At 44.8% G+C, this 23,128-nt stretch overlaps 1 protein-coding gene across 2 annotated transcripts in view; it reads right to left on the bottom strand.

The window, feature by feature from the left end:
• Nucleotides 1-23,128, bottom strand: part of LRIG2 (leucine rich repeats and immunoglobulin like domains 2) — a 54,472-nt gene that overhangs the window by 29,650 nt on the left and 1,694 nt on the right. For both annotated transcript variants that reach the window (XM_040998295.1, XM_040998294.1), the window contains exon 2: nucleotides 6,073-6,138. In XM_040998295.1, the coding sequence (XP_040854229.1) occupies nucleotides 6,073-6,138 (66 nt within the window). The remainder of the gene's footprint in view (nucleotides 1-6,072; nucleotides 6,139-23,128) is intronic.

The following is a 23,128-nucleotide window of genomic DNA, read 5'->3' as shown; positions in this document are numbered from 1 at the left end:
AGGGTAATGACCATTTGTTCCTCTTGGGATTATGTTCGGATGGATTATGATTGGTTGGATTGCCATATGGACTTGGGATTTGCTATTTCTAGAGTGCTCTATTATCACCAAGTTTGGTTAATAAAGACTCATTAATAAACCTTAGACATGTCTGGTTTGTTCTCGATTGCACTCCATAACAGGAGAATGGTCCAAAGCCTTGGAAACCCGCAACCACAAGGGAGAACTGCAAGAAGCTCATGACTCCAGATAGCAGCAGATCCCAGGCAGGCAGTGCGAGAACAGCGAGGATTTCATAGCCCAGTCAGCCCCTAGAGCTGAATTGTTCGCCATTTTGCCTAAGGAGGAAAGGGCAAAGGAAAGGACTGAGCATGCTCTGAGCGGGGAGTGAGCTCATTTCTGACTCAGTGAACTGCAATGACGTGGCATTCTACGGGTTCCATCCAGGGCAGGTCTGGGTAACCCTAGGATCTGACAGCCAGCAGATCAAGAACTGTTGTGGTGGCACGTCGGGCACCATTTTGCGCACTGTGGCAATAGCTTTGGGACTGCAGGGGACAACAGTGAACTGCACATGTGCTGAGCTCGTGAGAACTCGCTGAGGTCCCGCAGAAAAAATAATACCGACTGTGGAATCGTACTGGTCAAAACAGGTCCGTGTGGCACCCAGACCTAACATCCAACAAGTTCCGACAAGATCAGTGGCACCAACAACCTAACTAGATAGTACACCTTGTGTCTCTTTAACCCTGGAACCCACTCCAACCAGAAGAAGGAGAAAGGTTGCAGAGACAACAGTGCAGCCTCAGCACGGTATCACAGGAGGTGGGGAGTGGTAAGCCAAGAACTGGGGCTGTGGAGACCATGGTGGATATCTGACATAAGAAGCCAGACCTGGAACTCACTGGAGGTTGTGGCACAAGTGGCTGCAAGCAAAAAGTTGTGTACCAACTGCAATAAGTAAAATCGCATTGTAGACCTGTGGGTCACACAGCTTAGAAACCTGCCCCAAGAAGAAGACTGACTCTGCTAACCAGAAGTACAATGATCAAGAGCAAAAGAAGAGACAAAGGCACAATGAATATTACTGAAAACTCCCCTGCAAAGGAGCAAAACCCTTTGCCAACCTCAGAGTTAACTGAGGAAGACATTGAGAAAATGGGGGACACAGAATCCATAAGATTCATTTTAAAGGTTCTGGTCAAAAATGAGAAGTTAATGCAAGAGTTCAAAGAATTTAAGGAAGCAGTAAAGCAAATCAAGACTGGAATATCAGAAATTAAGAATTTTTGAGAGAAAATTACAAGTACAGTGGAGAGTCTCCAAAATAGAATGAAGCAAGCAGAAGAAAAAAATCTCAGAATTGGCAGATATCGCCTGTCATCAGGGGGAAACAAACAAAAAGCTGGAAGCAGAGCTGGATCAGGCCAAAAAAAGTATTCAAGAATTGAAAGACACTATTAAGAGGCCAAATATAAGAGTTATGGGAGTCCCAGAAGGTGCAGAAAGAGAAGCTGAGTTTGCAAATGTATTTCATGAAATAATCAAGGAAAATTTCCCTAATCTGGAGAAAGAATTGGGAAACAAGATCCAGGAGGGACACAGAACTCCCAACAGGCTTGACCAAAAGCAATCTTCACCAAGACATATGATTATCAAGCTCTCTTCAATTGAACATAAGGAAAAGATCCTTAAATGTGCACGTGAAAAACATCAATTGACATATAAAGGAAGGCCAATTAAGCTCACAGGAGATCTCTCACAGGAAACTCTACAGGCAAGAAGAGAATGGAGTGACATATTCCAGATTCTAAAAGAAAAAAATTGTTGGCCTAGGATAACCTATCCAGCAAAGCTTTCTTTCATCTTTGAAAATGAAATAAAATTCTTCCAGAGTAAAGAAAAGCTAAAAGAATTTGCCTCTTCCAAACCTGCCCTACAAATGATACTTCAAGATGTTCTCTTGACAGAGAAGAGGAATAGCACCTACCAAAACCAAAGGCAAGCGGCAAGAACATCCCAGTAGAATGACAACAGAAGACTAAACCAATGAACAACCCATTGCTAAACTGACAGGACCAATGTACCACCTATGTATATTTAACTCTAAATGTAAATTGCTTAAGCTCAATCAAATATCATAGATTAGTAGACTGGATTAAAAAACAAAACCCATGTGTTTATTGTTGGGAGGAGACACACTCCAACAAAGATCAGCGGAAACTATATCGCATGGGTTTTGTTGTTTTCTGTTGGTTTCATCTCTTCAAAACACTTTCTTCTGATTAAATCATTCAATGACTCGTAGATCATACAGTGGCATCATTTTCTTCAAGAAGGTTCTTGATTTTCACTTCTTCAGCTACACATTATACATTTAATAGCATGTTTTTTAACTTCTTGGTGTTGTAATTTCTTTTTTCTCCCGGAAGTTGATTTTGTTTTGTGGCTCTTCATTTAAGGGGATGTATAGTAGTTGTGTAATGGAGACTGTCATATCTAGTAACATGTCATTTAACTTCATGGCATTGTAAATTTCTATTTTTCTTTCTATTGTTGATTTTGTATCATGACTTTTCATTTAAGGGAATGTACAGTAGTTATGTAATAGAGACTAACAACCAGATGTGAGGATGCAGTGTGGTTGGCATCTCTGTTTCCAGACAAAGATGGACTTACAGTGAAACTGTTTATATTATATTTTGACAATAGGATGCTGGACTCTCTGCCATTGTCCATGCCCGCAATGATGAACATATGACTGAGTATGAAGAACTATATGTTAGTAATGATATAAAGGAACTGGGGGGGGGTGTGGGAGGGAATTGGGGAGGGGATAAGGGAATTTGGAACTGTATCGTAAAATGATAACAATAATAATAAAATGTGAAAAATAAATAAATATATATATATATATATATAAAAGGAAAAAAAAATGAGAATGGGGCTCGGCGTGGTGGCCTAGCGGCTAACGTCCTTGCCTTGAACGTGCCAGGATCCCATACAGGCGCCAGTTCTAATGCCGGCAGCTCCACTTCTCATCCAGCTCCCTGCTTGTGGCCTGGGAAAGCAATCGAGGACGGCCCAAAGCTTTGTGACCCTGCACCCACGTGGGAGACCCAGAGGAGGTTCCTGGTTCCCAGCTTCGGATCGGCGCAGCACCGGCTGTTGCAGCCACTTGGGGAGTGAATCATCAGAAGAAAGATCTTCCTCTTTGTCTCTCCTCCTCTCTGTATATCTGACTTTGTAATAAAAATAAATAAATCGGGCCCGGCGCGGTGGCGCAAGTGGTTAAAGGTCCTCGCCTTGCACGCCCGGGATCCCATATGGGCGCCGGTTCTAATCCCGGCAGCCCCGCTTCCCTTCCAGCTCCCTGCCTGTGGCCCCGGAAGGCAGTTGAGGATGGCCCAAAGCTTTGGGACCCTGCACCCGCGTGGGAGACCCGGAAGAGGCTCCTGGCTTCGGATTGGCATAGTATCGGCCCGTTGCGCTCACTTGGGGAGTGAATCATCGGATGGAAGATCTTCCTCTCTGTCTCTCCTCTCTGTATATCCGCCTTTCCAATGAAAAAATAATAAAAATAAATCTTTAAAAATAAATAAATAAATAAATAAATCTTAAGAAAAAAAATGGGAATGAGGAATTTTTTGCCAAATGAAGGAAGATTTGCCAGGACAGACATTTCCTTGAAAAGGCACAGGCAAGAGAGTGTCTTAATAAATCTGGCGTTGAGACAAGCCACCCAATGTTTTAAAAATCAAAATCAGGACCGGCCTGGAGTTGGGTCGCTCGCTGCCGGGAGGCAGCCGGACTGAGGTAATTGGCAGGCATCAGAGAAAAATCAGGGGCAAGGCTTGTCTGCAGCTGCTGGATGCTCATTTGTCACACCTCCATTAGCTCAGAATGACCCTGCCAGCATCAGCTCGCAGCTGACATCCAAGTCACTCCATGGCTGAGCACCTGCCTGGCTGAAGGGCCTAAAACCGGAAATCTTAAATGTTCATTTGCCTATGTGAAAATGTGGGCCCCACAGACAACTGGGCATTTAAGAGGGCGGAGGGTTCTGTTAGTAATCCTGGATGTGGTTATCAGCATAGGGAAAATAAAAAGTCCTGTGGAAACATAAAAAAAAAAATCAAAATCAGGCCAAGCGCGATAGTGTAATGGTTAGGGTCCTAGCCTTGCACGTGCTGGGATCACATGTGGTCGCTGGTTCTAGTTCCGGCAGCCCTGCTTCCAATTCAGCTCCCTGCTTGTGGCCTGGGAGGACAGTTGGGGACGGCCCAAAGCCTTGGGACCCTGCACCCACGTGGGAGACCCTGAAGAGCTCCTGGCTTCGGATTGGCTCAGCTCCAGCCATTGCGGTCACTTGGGTGGGATGGACCATCAGAAGGAGGATTTTCCTCTCTGTCTCTTCTCTCTGTATGTCCGCCTCTCCAATAAAAATAAAATAAATCTTTTAAAAAAATCAAAATCAGAAAATTCAAAAGTCAAAATTTTTTATTGCACCGGCCTGGAGCATCCTTTACCAAGTGTGACAATGCAATTAGGTGTTACAATGCCTCAGCCATTGCAGCCATTTGGAAAGTGAACTAGCAGATAAATGACCTCTCTTCTCTCCCCTATCTGTAACTGTGCCTTTGAAATAAATGAATGGATCTTTAAAATAAATACATGAGTTCCTGTTTCCCTACATGAGAGTCCTGGATTGCATCCCTGGCTCTGGCCTCAGCCCAGGCCCAGCAATTACAGCCATTTGAGAAGTGAAGCCATGGCTGGCAGCAATAAGTGTGATGTACAGAATATACAGGTTCTATCTCTGCACCCACAGCGATGCTATTCAAGACTGGGCTCAAATACATGCTGTATCACAGTACTTCATCTGCATTATACTCCTGGCAGAGGGATTGTTGTAGAGGGAAAACAGCCTGTTAACACAACAGATAAGAGGCCTATTAGCTAGGCCCAGCCTGATCAGCTGAAGTCCTGGGAGAAGATTACTAAACTGAAGCACCCACATGGCTGGCCACAGCTCTAGATTATCAGTTCCAAAGATGTTCATCCTGCTCCCATGTTGCCTAAGTGCCCAAGTTGTTAGTACACAGAATGTTACTGTCTTCAACTCCACAAATGCTATGCCCAGGGAAGGATACAATCCAGGAAGGACATTGTGAATCTTTTGCCATGTGGAGCCAGAGCTAGCTACAATTTCTCCAGTAAAATGGAAATTAATAGACAGGAGTTAAAATGGAAATTAATAGACAGGAAATTCCCTGGTCCGCAGGTTTAGGAACCTGCTAGACTAACAGATTGTGTATTAGGGAGCTGTCCCTTGCTGTTGAAATGTAAATGGCTCGAACCCCACCACCCCTGCAGCCTACATGACAACCTTCTTTTAAAAGTCTGATGCTGAAAATAAACCTTGGCTATCTGACCATCACAGTAGTCCACGCTTTGAGTCCCAGCTGCTCCACTTTCAATCCAGTTCCCCGGCTCTGTTCACCAAGCCATCGCTGCAGGACAGCGAACACAGTAGCCTTGATATTTCTTGCCAAGGTTTGGGACATCTCCAATTAAACTGGTCCCCATCGATCCCACTGGATGCTACGTCTATCATGTTGGCTTATGCAATAAATACGCAAAATGAAATATTTCAGGGCACTAAAGTTGGCCTCTGAGTCTAGCACATCTTTTTCACCATCAGATATAGGAATTACTGATGAAACTCATTCTGTTGGCCAACACATTTAGGCGGTCTCACCAGACCAGCTCCCAGCTGCTACTCTGTCATGTAACAGAGATGACGCTACCACACTCACTCCAAGCAGGAGTGGAATCTTACTTTTAGTCACAAGGAAACAGAATGATATTTTTACACAACTTGCAACTTGAAATCATTAACCCAGTATCTACAGAATATGAATATGTGAAAATAAAGCCAAGGACAACAAGATTTTTAAACTTAAAACAATTTTTTTTATTCTGGCTATCAACAGAACATCCCCAAATTTACAATTTCTTAAATACCTTCAATTAATTCAACATAACTTTAAATAAATAAAAATAACTTACACTTCCTGTAATGTTTCTGATTCCAAGGTGATGTTCCAGTAAGAGAGTCGATTATGACTCAAATCCCTAAAAGACAAAATATCACTCTTAGTGTTGGAAAGCAAAAATGAAACCAATATAGGAATACTAAGTCCTATTAAATGTGAATTTAAGTAAGGAAAACAGAAGTATTTATGAATAAAAATCTATCTACCCTTCAAAAATACCTTTGTTTTTAACTGATTAAGAAATACATTCACCTGATTCAATATCAAAACACATTAGACAGTTTACAATAAAAATCTCCATCCTTGCCATCAGCCATCCAATCCTCCACCCAAAAGCCACAAATAAAAATGTACTCATTTCTAGTGCAGCTGTCCACACTTTATGCATGTACCACTAAATGTTCACACAAAGGATACAATTCACATTATTGAGACCTGTGTGTGTGTGTGTGTTTGTGCTTTTCACTTAATAATACATCTTAAGTGAGCACCTGGCTTCCACAAGTAAGGGTGGGCTCATGAGGACCTGGGTGATGGCACCGGTGGTGGTGTGTGGGGACCTGGGGCTGGTGTTCAGGAGGCAGAGAGCCTGGGGATTTCTGCATGTTCTTGACTTCAGGCAGGCTAAGGGGTCAGGGAAGAGCCTTAGCTTAGCATGCTGGCATGGTGTGCTGGTGGACCGGGCTTGGGGAACTGTGAATGTGCTTGAGTTTTGGGTGGATAGAAGGATAGGGGCCTGGGACAGGGTCTGGGGACCCATCTATGAGCTCGGATCCCTGGTGGGATTCCAGGTCAAAACATCATAACACCAGAACACTGGGCTGGGGAAGACCAGGCTGGGGAACACTGAGTTCCTGGGCTCAGAGACTGTGGATTGCTCAGGGAAGGGGGAGTGGGGACATGTGGAAGGGAGCTGAGGGAGTATGCTGTAGGTAAGGAATGACTTTTGGTAAACTTCCACCAACAAGGCCACTGTAAAACAAGGGGGCTAATATAGAGCTGTTTGGAGAGGGAAGCTAAAGGACATTTCTGGGTCAGACCAATGCATTCACCTACGTGGGAACCAGAGCTGGGGACTAGAATCAACCACTGCTGACCACTATCCACCAGGCCACAATAAAGTTAGGGGGCTAGGGGCCTACCTGGCAGGGCTATATCACAGTACCCACCAGTGAGTATTGGAACAGGGTACAGGTAACTTTAGGCTGGGCCATGACACTAACCAGCAGGTGAGAGAACAAGGTCTAGGGGAAGATTTGTGGGAGATGTGTGGCTTCATCCCTGTAGGACTGCAAAATCTGCTGGTTTGCTCAAGAGCTAGAGTTAGTGATCGGTTGAGATAGGCATGGCCATGGAACCCACTAACATTCATTGGTATTGGGGTTGGGAACAGGCCAGGCTGGTCCAGGCTGCAGCATCCGCAGGTATATCCAAGAACAGGGTGTGGGGAATGTAGGCTGACCTAGACAAAACAGGCAGACTATGTCGGGACAGGGCCTAGCACCCACTGGCACATGTGAGATTTGGATCTGGGAATGGCCCTGGTGGGGGAACTTAAGGAACAAGTGGAGTGGCCCTGGTAGGCTATAGCTCCCACTGGTAAACATGTGATTCAGGCTTGAGTACTGGTAAGGTTAGACAAGACAGCTCTACTTATGGGCAGGTGTGTGGCTTGGTTCTCAGGGAGAGGGGGCAGATGGGACAGGGCTGGGCCAAACCTTAGCACACTGGCATATGCAGGAGCCAGGATGGGATGCAGGCCAGGCTGCAGCATCTGATGGCAAAGGCCAAGACAGGAGACAGGCTGGGCTGGGTCAGAGCAACCACTGACACACACAAGATCTGTGGCTAGGAGCAGGCCCAGTCAGGGAGCTAAGAGGATGCCCTGGCTGGGTTGTGGTTCCCACTGGTGAGCATAAGAACTGGAATGGGGGCAGTGAACCAGGTTGGACATGGCTGTAGCATCCCTCAACATGGGTTTGCACTGCATACAGGCTATGCCAGACTGGACTAGGCCAGGGTGGGTATAGGATGGGCTGGGCTATATCTCTACATCCACTGAACCATGAAAGAACTGGGTTTGGAAGTGGACCTGGCACGGCTGAGCTATAGCACCCAACAGTAAGAGCGAGCATGGGGGCATGCCAGTCAGGCAGGGCCAAACCCCCACCAATGTACACAAGATTCTCAACTGGGAGGTGACCTGATAAAGGAGCTTGGGGAACTCCTCTGTCAGGACACAGTCCCTGTAGGTGAGTGCCAAGAATCAAGACTAGCAGCAGCCCAGACCAGGCCAGGTTACAGTATCTGCCTGTCAGTATTCGTACAGGTCAGGTCTTAGGGCAGGCCAGGCTGGGCCAGTTCATAGCACCCACTGGCAGATGTGAGAACCAGAATGGGGTGCAGGGTAAGTCAGATTGGACTGTAACACCAACCAGTTCACATAGGGCCAGGACTGAGAACAGCCCAGGCTGAGCTAGGCTGCAGCACCCACTGATAAATGCTGAGGTGAGGCAGGCCATGCCCAGACAGGGCTGCAGACTGATAAATGCTGAAGTGAGGCAGGCCATGCCCAGACAGGGCTGCAGTACCCACCAGCACATGTAACACTGTGGGGGTGGTAAACCTGATAAGGGAACAACAGGAGCTCCTCTGACAGGCCACTGCTCCCACTAGTGAACATAAGAGCTAGGACTGGGAGCAGACCAGCTAGGCAGGGCTAAAACACCCATTGGCCTGCATGTAAGTTGGGTTGGGGGAGAGCCAGGCTGTGCTAAGCGACCATATCCACTGGGGCATGCATAAGCCACAGTAAGTGCAGGCTGGCTGGGCTTTGCCACAGCATCAGCTGGCAAGTGCAAGCAATGAGGACAAATCCTGTTAAGCTAGACTGCAGAACCACTTGGAAAGTGCAAGATCTGGAGCTGAGAGTGGGCCTAGTAGGGAAATCGTGGGCACCCTTCAGATGGGCTGCAGCTCCCACCAGTGAGCATGGGAACCAGGGCTGGAAGTGGGCCTGGATGGACAGGCAACAGAACCAGCCAGCTTAAGTGTGGGCTGGATAATGGTGTCAGTTCTGCTGAGCTAGACTCCAAAACCCATTGACGTATACTAGAGTCAAAAAGAATGTGGGACAGACCACACTAGTCCACTACACACTGTCACACGCAGAAACCGGGGCTGAGGCGGGCCTGGTGGTGATTACTGGGGGGTGGCTCCAACTGGGCTGCAGTTTCCACTAACATACATGAGGACCAAGTGTGTGGTGGGCAGGGTTGGGCTGGGTCGGGCTGGGTCGCAGCATCCATTGGTTTGCATAAGAGATGGGGCTGGAGACAACTGATCCAGCAACTGTACCACTAGTGTATGTGTAGGCTGATGTGGGTGATGGACTGAGCCAGACCTACCACTGGTAAGCACACACAGGAGTCAGCTGTGGGGTCATCTTCGGTGAGGTTCCTTTGAGAATCACATAACTGGACCCCTGGACTCAGAACTCCAACCACAGGGAAAATCGCAGGATCTATGATCTGATGATGGAGCTCATGAGTCAGAACTGAATCTTCTTGGTTGCTAAAGACAGTGCAGTGAAAGGCGTGCCCAGATGCCCATAGGGGATATGGCAGTCCATTGGGACCTGCAGAGGACATCTAGTACCATAGCAGAGGATGGAGGGCAGAACAAATTGAGCAACTCTCCCTGTCAAATGCTGACAGCAATTATCTGGGTGAACAGAGACTCTAAGTTGGATTTCCTCATCCTTGGAGCAATGAAATCAATAACATTTCAGAACTATCAAAAGCACTTGAGCAGCACCCTTGGAGAATGTTCCACATCAGGGATCATGGGATGATTTTGGGTGGCTGTCCCGGGGTACTGATGCAGTTAAGCTGCTGGGTGTGGCTTCTCCCCATCTCTACTTCCTTCCCCCAGATACAGGAAGAAAAATAAAATTGGAAACAATGGTCTCATCCGCCTTCTATCCCTTGACCCTTCCCACCTTAATCAGCAGACCACATGGGCAATGCACCTTTCTAACAACGTGATCATCATCAAAAATAAAATTTAAAAAAAAATCTTTAAATCTTTAATCACCGTGTAATGGTTATGTAAAGAATATATCATCCCTTCTAATGATTCCCATGATGTATTTTAGCTCTAAGAAAATTTGAGGACAGATTTCCAAGTCACCATGGTGAGCTTCTGAATTAAAATCAGTCGATCAAATCCTTGTTTCTTAACAATGAAAATCTAGTTAACCATGATGATGATAGTGGCAGCTAACATAAACTGCCAGGCACTTGTCTATACACTTTACACATACTAACTAATCCACACAACAACCTTAGGAGGCAACTATTTTTTTTTTTACAACCTTCATTTTTCCTAATATAGAAAGAGGCACAGAGAGATTAATAATTTGTCAATCCAAAGCCATACAGCAAATAATAAGAAAGGCATAAATTTGAAATTCTAAAATCTTTCTAGTAAGTGTTTTATTAGATATAGTGGAGAGTTCACTGAAAGTATTCACCTGACTATTTAAATAGGCTTTAAAAAATCCACCATGCTTCCTGGCATAGCTTCCTGGCAAATGCAGGCTGAGGCAGAATCCAGCCCACACAAGCTGTCTGCACAAGACACGTACTACATGTTACAATATGGCCAGCAACAGGGACTCACTGGAGAAGCATCAAGGGCCAATTTATCTCAACTGCGCACCCACAGGCAGCTAAGAGAAACAGGCAGGTTTGAATGATGTCTTTACTATAGCAGAACAAGCAAATCAGTGTGTTCTCAGCTAGGTTCATGCCTGCACATCTGTAAATCCCAACTACTTTCATTTAAGAGCTTAATTTACACCATGCCATCACTTTATTTCAACAGGCTTAGCATGGTTTCTGCTCAACGATACTCATGTATGGAGGGGTTTTAGATAATGGAAGGATGTAAGAGACAAAAACATGAATTCATTCCATATAAAAATCTGATATTCAGGGGAAAGTGTGTGGCACAGCGCTTCACTTGCTGCCTAGGATGCCTGCATCCCACAAGAGTGCCTGGTTCGAGTCCAGCCCCTCTGCTTCTCATCCACACACCTGTTATGGTGTGTTCTGAGAGGCAGCAGTGATGGCTCAAGGTTCCAGCCACTGAGGCAGGACACCTAGATTGAGTTCCAGGCTCCTGCCTCCAGCATGTTGTAGCCTTTTGGGAAGTGAGCCAGCAGACGAGATACATCTGTGCTTGTCTTTTAAATAAAATGAAAATAAACTCTGCAGGGCATGTGCTGTGATATGGCGAGTTGGGCCACACTTTAGGGCCCACATCCGCTTCAGAGTGTCACTTTCAGACCTGGCTGACTCTGCTTCTGACCCAGCATCTTGACCCAGCATCCTGCGAGCGGTGGATGACTGCTCAAATGCCTGCTCACCTGCCACTCATGTGGAAGACTAAATGGAGTTCCAGCCCTTTGCCTGGCCCAGCCCTGGATGCCGCATGCATTTGGGGAATGACCCAGCAGATGAGAAATCCTCTGTCACTCTGCCTTTCAAGTAGTTGAGAGTAAACATAATTTTTTTTTAATGAAAAATCTTTAAAGCTCAAATAGTTAGATTTTTTTTTAATTCAACTCAGTACTAAAGACAAAGAAAATTTTATACAAATTAAAAGAGGTTTTTCTTGGGTTTTTTTGTTTGTTCTTTTAAAATTTACTTATTTTTATTGCAAAGTCAAGTCTGTATAGACAGAAGAAGAGACAGAGAGGAAGATCCTCCATCTGATGATTCACTCCTCAAGTGACTGCAACAGCTGGAGTTGAGAAAATCCGAAGTCAGGAGCCAGGAGCTCCTCCAGGTCTCCTACACGGGTGCAGGAACCCAAGACCTTGGGCCATCCTCGACTGCTTTCCCAGACTACAGGCAGGGAGCTGGATGGAAGAGGAGCCGCTGGGATAAGAAACCAGCACCCATGTGGGATCCCGGCGTGTCCAAGGCGAGGATTTTAGCCGCTAGGCTATAGCACTGGGCCCTTTTCTTGTTGTTTTGAAGCATTTTAACTCAAGCAGACATTCAGTTGTCTTAATTCAAGTTAGATACTCTATCTGTTGCCCCAAACTGGCTGGTCTGGCAAATTAAGAGCTATATTATATTTGTAGCAAGTTAATAAAATATGATCTGCTTCTACATCTCATGACTACCAAAACTTAACAATCACTCCCCTTCCAGAGAACAGGCTTTCATTAAAGCTTACCAGGGCCCATGACACCTTCCAAGCCCTGAGTCTGCCAAGTAGTCTAACTGTGGACTGTACTCATCCCCTGTGGCTCCCCTACTGGACACAGATAATCACTGGCTAGATTTTCTGACCACGTCATCATTTTTAAGGATAACCACTATTTAAAAAAAAAATCAAAGCAATAAAATCAACCTACTTTATACAAGCATTAAACATTTCTGTGGTCAGTATTAGTGAAAATGTTTTTATCTGGGGAAAGCCTTTTTCTCTGTACCTTTGAAGAACCTAGACTTTCTGACGGAACCCATCAGACACCTAGAGCACTCTGAAGTATCTTTATGCGATGCCATCGTTAGGCTGTATGCTTTGAAGTAGCCTCATAAGTCAGAATCCCATATGAGACTCTCAGGGCAGGCACCACAGTGTAGCAGGTCAGGCCTCCGCCTACAGTGCTTGCAACCCATACCAGCACCAGTTAGTCTCAGCTGCTCCACTTCTGATCTAGCTCCCAGATAACACATCTGGGAAATCGGAGAAAGGTGGCTCAAGTACATGGGATGCTGCACCCTAGAGGGAAACCCGGAAGGAGCTCCTGGCTTCAGACCAGCCCAATTCCAGCTGTTGCAGCTCTTTGGGGACTGAATCAGAGGATGGAGGATCTCTCTTTGTCTCTCCTTTGCACTTTCTGTAAAGCTGCCTTTCAAATAAAAACAAATAAATCTTAAAAAAAAAAAAAAGAGGTGTTCCGCAACGTTCTTAAAAAATCCACACTGAGAATTTTTTAAATTTTAAAGTAAAATAAAATACAATCCTAGCAGTCCTAAAATATAAAGCAAGTAACATATATTAGTAATTAATTAATTAATATTTTATTAACTAATTTGTTTAGTAATATAGCAGGGTCCAACTGCAACTACATGGACTGATACAATGGTTGGGTAGCAATACAAAAAAAAAAAAAATCACTGGTACACATACCAGCTCTGTGCAAACTACACAAACAATATCATCTTCAGTAACCTCTTCTTTTCCCAAAAGCAACATTTATAGTTCTTGGGTGGGGTCATCCCAAAAAAGGTACACAGACCTACTCTTGTTCTCCATAAACATACTTTTTCTAAGGTTTTATTTATTTATTTATTTGAAAAGCAGAGTTACAAATGGTGGGGAGGGGATCTTCTACCTGCTGGTTCACTCCTCAAATGGCCACTAGAGCCAGGGCTGGGAGTCTGAAACCCCACCCAGTTCTCCCAAGTGAGAAAGCATCCTTGGCTGCCTTCTCAGGCACGCTAACAGAGAGCTGGTTGGAAGTCAAACATCAGGGGCTCAAAGCGGTGCACACAGGGGATGCCCAATGCCAACGTCTTAACCCACTGTGCCACACACTGCTCCATCTTGCTTATTTTTAAAAGTTCCCCAAAAAGACTGAGAATGAACTCTGAGTATTTAAAATATTGGATATGATTAATAACACAGATCATTTTTTCAATGGAAGTCTCTCACTGTTCTTCCCAAGGTTCAATCATCACTTTCAGTTTACCTAAGTTCGTGACTGCCTGTCTTTTCTTTTTAAAGACAGAGCCCTGAAGTGTTTTGCTATTTTTCAAAGTACTTCGCCTTGAAGTATCCCTAAAATGCACTTAGGATCTTGAAGTAATCTATGTTTGGTAAATACTATCTGGCTTTGCAACTGTCATTAGTCTCTCTGTTCTCTTTTCTTTTCTAATACCACTAATATCTGAGCAATTACGGACATGCTGACTGAGGAGTAAAGACTTACGACAAAGCCTGTCTATTACAATCTCACCTCCCCACTCATGCTGATCTATAGCCATGGAGCTGTAATAAACGATAAATTATTAAAGTTCCTGATACTGTGTGGAGCCAGAGGTGCCATTAAGGTAATCGTCTAGCGCCATCAAGGGTGTAAATTATTTATAGGATACACAGAGCAATCACAACAGCTTGAGAATCAAGTTCTGCAAGCTAACAGCAAAGTCCCACAGTCCCACCCACACACCACTGAGGCATCAGCAACCTTCTGCTTTGGCAAATCGGCAGCTCTGACTATGCAGAATTATCAACTTCAACAATAATGAGACCTCTCAAAACAGGACCCTTTGCAAAAGCTCAGGGCAAGAAAATATTACTGCCTATAATACTGGATATGAAAACACTACTTAGCATAGTTCTTCCATATTCTGTGAGCTGAAATCTCTGTCTTGTTTGAGTATACCTGGTAAAATTCACTGGTTTTTAAATAGGTACATATATTTACTTATTTATTTGAACGGCAGATTTATAGAGAGAAGGGGAGACAATCTTCCATCCACTGGTTCACTCCCTAAATGGCCACAATTGCTAGAAGTGGGCCGGTCCAAAGCCAGAAGCGCTTCTAGGTCTCCCAAGTAAGTGCAGCGATACAAGGACTTGGGCCATCCTCCACTGCTTTCCCTGGCCACAAGCACGGAGCTGGATTGGAAGAGGAGAAGCCAGGACAAGAACCGGTGCCCATACGGGGTGCCGGTGCTTGCAGGTGGAGGATTAGGCTTTGGAACTACCATACTGGACCCATAATTTACTTTACAAGGGGGTGGGAGGAGGCTGGTGCTGAGATGCAGCAGGCTAAGCCATGATCTGAGACACCGGGAGACCCTGGCATTCCATGGCTGAGCACCAGTGGAGACCTAGTCACGCAGCTGCGAGACCAGCAGATGGAAGAGCATCTTCTCTGTAGCATTTTCATTCAAATAAATAAGTAAGTCTCTAGAAAATTAAGTAATGCTCAGGTGTAGCAAGCATTGGGCCGGCTGTAAAGATGCCATGTGGGAAACCCATTTCAGATTGCCTGCATTTGAGTCCTGAGGCCCTGATTCCAGCTTCTGCTAACGAGAACCCTGAGAGGTGGTAGATGATAGCTAAGTGACTGGGTGCACCATCCACGTGGGAGACACAGATAGGAGTTCCCCGCTCCTGCCAGTTCACTCTGGCCCAGCTCCAGCAGTTACGGTCACTTGAACCAGTAGATACAAGCACTGTCTCATCAATACAAACAAATAAAACTTTTAAAAATTGGTCATTTGTAATTTATACATTTAAAACACTACTGTTACTATGGCTTTCTATAATCAAATATCATGCTGTGGTATAATTTAACATGCTAATGACCCTGAATATTATTGGGATAAAGAAAAACACAAGAATTTTCAAACAAGTCTTAAAATTCTGTCTGCCTTTATAGGCTTGCTTTTCCTTTACCAGTACCAGTAATTCACTCCTTGGAATTGTCAGCTTCCTGTCTGTAATAGGCTGCTTACATTTTCTCTAACTTGCTGCTTCTAATCAACGATCAGAGGCAACCCCAGGTGTCAGTGAGAACTGTCTGAATTAGCAGTAAATGGGATCCAAGTGAGGATTTCCTCTGTGACTAAACGCTTCCCGCAAGCATTTCTGCTACGAGGTTGCATCTGATGACTGGAAGCACAGGTACAGATAATGTTCACATAACATTTTTCTATAGCTTAAGGCATAACACTATCCCAAAGTAAATCTTCATTTCAAAAATTCTCATTTATTTTTATATACTTAAAAAGCAGAGGAGGGAGGGAAGGAGAGAAAAGAGAGAGCGAGAGAGGGAAGGGAGAGGGAGAGAGAAAGCGAAAAAGAGGGAAGGAGACGGAGGGAGAGGAGGGAGAAGAACAAGGAGACAGAGGGAGAGAGTGAGAGATCTTCCAGCCACTGGTTGGTTCCCCAAGCGCTGCCAACAGCCAGGGCTGACCCAGGTGAAGCCAGGAGCCCATTCTTCACCCAGGTTTCCCAAATGAGTGACAGGAGCCCAAGTACTTGGGCCATCATCTGCTGCCTTTTCAACTACATTGGCAAGAAACCAGATTGGGACCAGAGCAGTTAGGACTCAAACTGGTGTCTCAATATCAGCTGTAGGCAGGCCTTAACCTGCAGTGCCACAACGCAGGCCCTTCCCATTTATGTTTTTAATGCCTTTTGTTCTCCATTCAGAATAAATTAACAGTTCAGCTTCAAAAATATACAGAAAACACTGACACTTCCCATCACTGTTAGTGATTACTTAGCTATTAACTGAGTTCATGTCTTTGTTTCATATTATTTATATTTATAATTATTCCTATAAATATTCTCAAAAGTTATTAGATATCAAAACAAGTCATCTTATCCCATACATTATTGATAGAAAAAGCCTAATCAAAGCCAGATAGTAACTGGGTTTCTCATTATTAATGAGATCCATAATTCCCAACTCCCACATAGTTTAACTTGGCACCAACTCTAATGTCTCATCAAATAAGCTTATTGAGGCTCAGGGTTGGCTTTGCTTTTACTGCTGTGAATCTAGCTAGTGATTTTGAAATAGACACATAAAAAGTAAAGTGTGTTAAGAGAAACTCAAAATTAAGAGGCAGTCACAAATTTATATCCACAATTTTTAAAATATTTATTTTTATTGTAAAGTCAGCTATACAGAGAGGAGAGACAGAAAGGAAGATCTTCCATCCATTGATTCACTCCTCAAGTGGCCACAACAGCTGGAGCTGAGCCATTCCAAAGCCAGGAGCCTCTTCTGGGTCTCCCACGTGGGTGCAGGGTCCCAAAGCTTTGGGCCATGCTCGACTGCTTTCCAAGGCCACAAACAGGGAACTGAATGGGAAACAGGGCCGCCGGGATTAGAACTGCCAGACATATGGGATCCCGGTGCTTTCAAGGTGAGCACTTTAGCCACTAGGCTACTGCGCTGGGCCTATCCACAATTTTTTACTGTTATACTGTTTATGGCCTAACTTTAAAACTACTAATAACCATTACAGATGCTGTCAGCTATTCTGCCACTCGTTTGTTATGGAGAACATAACAGCAATATCTTTGTGGGCAGGAAAGGTCAAAATAAGGAGAGAACACACACCTTTCAAAAATTTGGCTCACAGGGCCTAGAACAGTAGCCTAGCAGTCAGGAAAAATGACAACTTCACTATTAACAGAACTAAACATTGTCTGTGCAGAGGAAAAACAATATTATTTTCTTCAGATCAAATTAGGAAAAAAAATGATGTGACTCAACACTAGAGAAAGCGTGATGAAGACAGGTACTCTCACAATGGCAGCAGAAGATTCCACTGGTAAATTATTCTAGGCTCAACGGCTAAATCCTCACCTTGCAAGTGCTGGGATCCCATACGGGCACCAGCTTGATCCCGGTTGCTCCAATTCCCACCCAGCTCCCTGCTTGTGGCCTGGGAAAGCAGCTGAGAATGGTCCAAAGCCGTGGGACTCTGCACCCACGCGGGAGACATGGAAGAAGCTCCTGGCTCCTGGCTTCAGATCAGTTTAGCACCAGCTGTTGCAGCCATTTGGGAAATGAACCGGCAGACAGAAGATCTTTGTCTCTCCTTCTCTTTGCAAATTTGATCTGCCTTTCCAATAGAAATAAATAAATCTTTATATAAAAATAGTCTGCTGGGCTCAATACAAAATCACAACATAATCTACTATAACAGCTACCCCTAATAGATACATATAAAATCTAATATAGGTTGGATTTCTTTTTTAAAATTCTCTTTTATAAAGTTTATTTAAAAGGTGAAGAAATCACATACATACTTGAGCCATGTTCAGGCACACATTGGGCCAGAAAGGTAAATTTGGGAGAGAGAAAATGCTTTCCTTTCCATTATGTTAGATTGGATTTCTTCAGATCCTCTCATCATGAGCTTTTTAATTTGGAACTAACGAAAGTGTCTGACGACAGCACCAGATTATTTTGGGCTCACATCTTCTGTTTACTATTTCCCCCAAAATAACAAGATAAAAAAAAGAGCACTAAAAACCCCCAAGGCATATTGCATATATTTGAAGTGATTGTTGAAAGTGAGACAGTTCATTAGATAGAACATAAAGCAGGCCACATTGTAGCATAACCATTGACGCCACTGCCTGTTGACACCATAATGCCGATGGGCGCTGGTTCGTGCCCTGACTGTTCCTCTTCCAATCCAGCTCCCTGTTGAGGCACCTGGGAAAAGCAGTTGAAGATGGCCCAGGTTCATGGGTTCTTGCCATCCATGTGCTAGATGTGAAAGAAGCTCCTGGTTACCAGCTGGCCCAGCACTCAAAGTTGCAACCATCTGAGCAGTGAACCAATAGATGCAAGCCCTCTCTCTACACTCTGGCTTTTAAATAAATACATGAATCTTTAAAAAAATTTTTTTTAAAAATAGTAATGCATAAATATAAGCCAAAAGCAACATATCCTGAATTCTGGAACCGTTACAGCAGTTTATCCCACCCACAAATCCAATTTACTTTAGGAATTTACCAGTAGGTCTCTTTCTCTTAAGAGATTAAAATTGGTATTTTTGCAAAATGCCTAGAAAGCTATGGTATGCGAAACACCCACAATGCCTCTGAAGTATCTAAACTCTGAAAACAGGCAACTAGAGCCTGGAAAAATCCTCGCCTTGCATGGGCCAGGATCCATATTGGAGCCAGTTCATATCCCGGCCGCTCCACTTCCCATCCAGTTCCCTACTTGTGGTCTGGAAAGGCAGTAGAGGATGGCACAAAGCCTTGCATCGCTGCACCCACATGCAAGACCTAGAAGAGGCTCCTGGCTCCTGGCTGTGGATCAGCTTGGTTACCACCATTGCTGCTGCTTGTGGAGTGAACCAGCAGATGGAAGATCTTTCTTTCTGTCTCTCTTTCTCTCTAGAAGTCCGCCTTTCCAAAATAAATAAATAAAGCTTAACCAAAAAAGAAAAAAAGAAATGGGCGACTGATACAAGCATATAGGTAGGTTCATCAAGCTTCAAACAATTTAACAGCTCCTCAAACTACCTGCAAGACCTAATGACACTCCACATGCAATTAGTTATTCATGAGCACTTGGTAACGATCTAACAGATGCTGCAAAGTTGTCTAAAACAAAGGAATGGCATTGTGGCACAATAGGGGAAGCTGCCACTTGTAACACTGGCAGCACACAGAGTGCTAATCCGAATGTTGGTTGCTCCCCTCCCTGCTAACAAGCCTGCGAAAGCAGTGAAGATGGCCCAGTATGTGCGCCCCAGCTACAGACGTGGGAGACCAAGAAAGAGAAAGACGAAGGCTTCAGGCTCTAACCGGGCCCAGACTGGGCTGCTGTGGCCATTTGGGAAGTGAACCGCTTGAAAGCAGATCAACGTCTATGTCACTCTGCCTTTCAAATAAATCTTTTTTTTTAAGATTTATTTTATTTTTATTGGAAAGGCAGATATACAAAGAGGAGGAGAGACAGAGAGGAAGATCTTCCATCTGATGGTTCACTCCCCAAGTGGCCACCACAACCAGAGCGGAGCCATTCTGAAGCCATGAGCCAGGAGCTTCTTCCAGGTCTCCCATGCGGGACCATGGTCCCAAGGCCCTGGGCCATCCTCAACTGCTTTCCCAGGCCACAAGCAGGGAGCTGGATGGCAAGTGGGGCTGCCGGGATTAGCACCGGTGCCCATATGGGATCCCGGCACAGCACGTTAAAGGCGAGGACTTTAACTGCTACACTATCACACCAGGCCCTCAAATAAATCTTTAACAAAAAATAATAATAATAAAAAAACCGGCAAGGCCTGGCACGGTAGCTCAGCGGCTTAAGACCTCACTTTGCATGTGCCAGGATCTCATAAGGGTGCTGGTTCTAATCCCGGCAGCCCTGCTTCCCATCCAGCTTCTGCTTGTTGCCTGGGAAAGCAGTTGAGGTCAGCCCAAAGCTTTGGGACCCTGCGTCCGTGTGGGAGACCTGGAAGAGGCTCCAGGCTCCTAGCTTTGGATTGGCACAGCTCTGGCAGTTGCAGCCACTTGGGGAATGGATCAGTAGATGGAAGATCTTCCTCTCTGACTCTCCTTCTCTCTGTATATCTGACTTTGCAATAAAAATAAATAAAAATCTTAAAAAAAAAAAGAAAAGGCAGACTGTTTGCGCATATATAGGTTTTTCTGGGAAGTGGGTAAGGAGACAAGTTAGAATATAGTTGTCACGTGGCTGGCACCACAGTGTAGTAGGATAGCATCCACCTGCAATGCTAATATCCCATATGGGAAAGTTCAAGTCCCACTGTTCCACTTGCAACCCAGCTCCCAGCTATTGTGTCTAGGAAAGCGTGGTAGATGGCCCGAGTGCTAGGGGCCTTGCAGCCATGAGGAGACTTAGAAGAAGCCTCAGCAGTTGTGCCATCTGTGCAGCAAGCCAGGAAACAGAAGATCCCTCTGTCTCTTCTCTCTTTCAAACTCAGCTTTTCAATAACAATAAATAAATATTTAAAAAAAATAATAACTAACAGAGGTTGGCACTGCGGCACAATAGGTTAAGCTGCCACCTCTAATACTGTCATCCGATTTGATTCCTGGCTGCTCTACTTCCAATCTAGCTCCCTGTTAATGTATCCGGGAAAACAGCAGAAACCCCAGATCCTTGGATCCTTGCCATCACGTGGGAGACCAGGATGGAGTTCCAGGTTCCTGCCTTCAGTCTGGCCCAGCGCCAGGCATAGTGGCCGTTTGAGGAATGAACCAGCAGATGGTAGATCTCTTTTCTCTCTCACTCTATCTCTCCCTCTCTTCAAGTCTGCCTTTCAAATAAATAAGTAAATCTTAAGAAAGAAAGAAAGAAACCAAGTATCTGATATTGTGTAACATAATGCAGGAGTTACAGTCAACAATTGGTATATTTCAAGAGAACAGAGGAATTCAAAACTTTCCCACACTGGAGTGGGTGTTGCGGCGCAGCATATTAAGCTACCATCTGTTGGCTCACTCCCTACATGGCTATAACAGTTGAGGGTTGGCCAGGTAAAGGGCAGGAACCAGGTCTCCCCTCGGGGTAGCATGGACTCAAATACTTGAGCCATCATCTCTCACCTCTTAGGCTCATAAATAGGGAGCTAGTTCAGAACTGGGATTCAAATCAACATCCACATACAGGAAACAGGCATTCCAAGCAGCAGCCCGCTCCTAGGATTCCTTTTGTTAAAGATGGCTTCGATGGGTGCACAGCTGGCCTGGTGCCTAAGAAGCCTGCACCTCTTACAGGAAGAGCTGGCATCAAGTTCTGTGTCCAGCTGCCTGATGATGAAGCCATGGGAAGCAGCAGATACTGGCAAGTGATTAAATCTTCACCAGTCAGCCTTGAACTGTGTCCTGACTGGACTGCAGGTGCAAGTGGGGTCCACTGCAGGAATGTGGGCAGTGAACCAACAAAGGAAGCTGGGAATAACCACATTTGTTCTCTCTTGGCCCATCTCTGTACCCAAACAAACAAATAATGACTTTGAAACTTAAGCAGCTAAAATAATGCTCAATAATGCTCTGGTTCATTTACAGTATTTACAATGAGATATGAGGTACCTTGAAAAGGTACAGAATAAGATATTCAAAAGACTGGAAAAGTTAGCGAGCATGAGCTGCTGTAAGAAGTCCCCCTTGGTCTCCGAAAGCTATGCAAACTGTTGGACAGCGGTTGTGGTGCAGCAAGCTAAGTTGCTGCCTGGGGTGCCCACATTCCACAGCCTGACTTAAGTCCAGGCTTCTCTGCTTCCTCCTGCTTCCCGGTGATACACACCCTGGAAGGCAGTAAGTGAAGAAGACTCAAGTGCCTGGGTCCCTACCTCCCACACGGGAGGCCAAGACAGTTCCAGGCTCCTGGCTTTAACCTGGTCCGGGCTAGGCTATGGCAGGCCTTCGGTAAGTGAACTACAAAAGATCTCTCTCTCCTCCTTTCCCTCTGCATTTCAATAAAAATAAATTTTTAAAAAGCAATATTTACAAAATAGACTAATAAACAGGTCGTTCAAAAATTCTGTGAAAATGCGTATTATTAAAAAAACTACATATGCATTTCAAAAAAATTTTTGCACCAAAATAAACTGGTCCAATTTCATTTCCCTAAAACTTTGTGAAGTACCCCAACACTGATGTATGGAGAAACAGAACATGACACAGGGAGCTGTAAAGCTGCTGCCTGCAATGCCAGCCTCCCCAGGGGCCCCAGTTCACACCCCCGCTGTCCCAGCTCCTGGGAAAGCAGTGGAGATGGTCCACGTGCTCGGGTCCCACTCAGGCCGCAGTTCTGGGCGCCTGGCTAAGCCCTGGCCGTTGTAGTCTTCGGCAAAGTGAACTGGTACAAGGCAGCCATTTCTCTCTTTTCTTCAAATAAGTCATTAAAAATTTCAAAATGACAGGGCAAGAGCATTGGGCACAACGACAGATGCCACTTAGGAAGCCCACAAGGCACGGCAGAGTGCCTGGGCTCCAGTCCCACCTCTGCTTCCGGCCCTAGCTCTTCCCAGTGTGCACCCTGGTCCTCAGGTGCTGTCACCCACCTGAGACCCAGAACAATCCCCAGGCTCCTGGCGCAGGTCTGATCCAGCCCCAGCTGCTGCAAGCATTTTGGGAAGGAAATCAGAGGATGGAAGACCTCTATGTATTTCTCTCTGTGTCTGCCTTTCAAATAAACATTTTTAAATAACTCTAAATTACAGAAAAGGAACCCAAGAGTACTTGGTAGTTTTACAGAAAAGTACAACTGGTGATGAATGTCTCATTTCTCAACTTGAAACAGCACAAATGCATCTTTTAATATTTTGAGTGTTCTTCTGCTAATGTAAGAGGTCCATACAATTACATTTCTGCACCAGAACTGCCCTCCAAGGCATTTCACTGCAAATGAAAATGTCAATTTCATTATGGGACATTTAAAATTTCTGAACGTCACTTGGCTTTAGGCAATTTGTCTTGATAACCAAAAAAGAAAAAAAAAAAACCCACAATCAAAGCCTGAT

The sequence above is a fragment of the Ochotona curzoniae genome, unplaced genomic scaffold (genome assembly GCF_017591425.1).
Source record: "Ochotona curzoniae isolate NIBS_2020 unplaced genomic scaffold, NIBS_Ocur_1.0 scaffold_1037, whole genome shotgun sequence".
Lineage (NCBI taxonomy): Eukaryota > Metazoa > Chordata > Mammalia > Lagomorpha > Ochotonidae > Ochotona > Ochotona curzoniae.
Note: the sequence above shows the minus strand (reverse complement) of the source record. Positions and strands in the feature narration are given on the sequence as shown.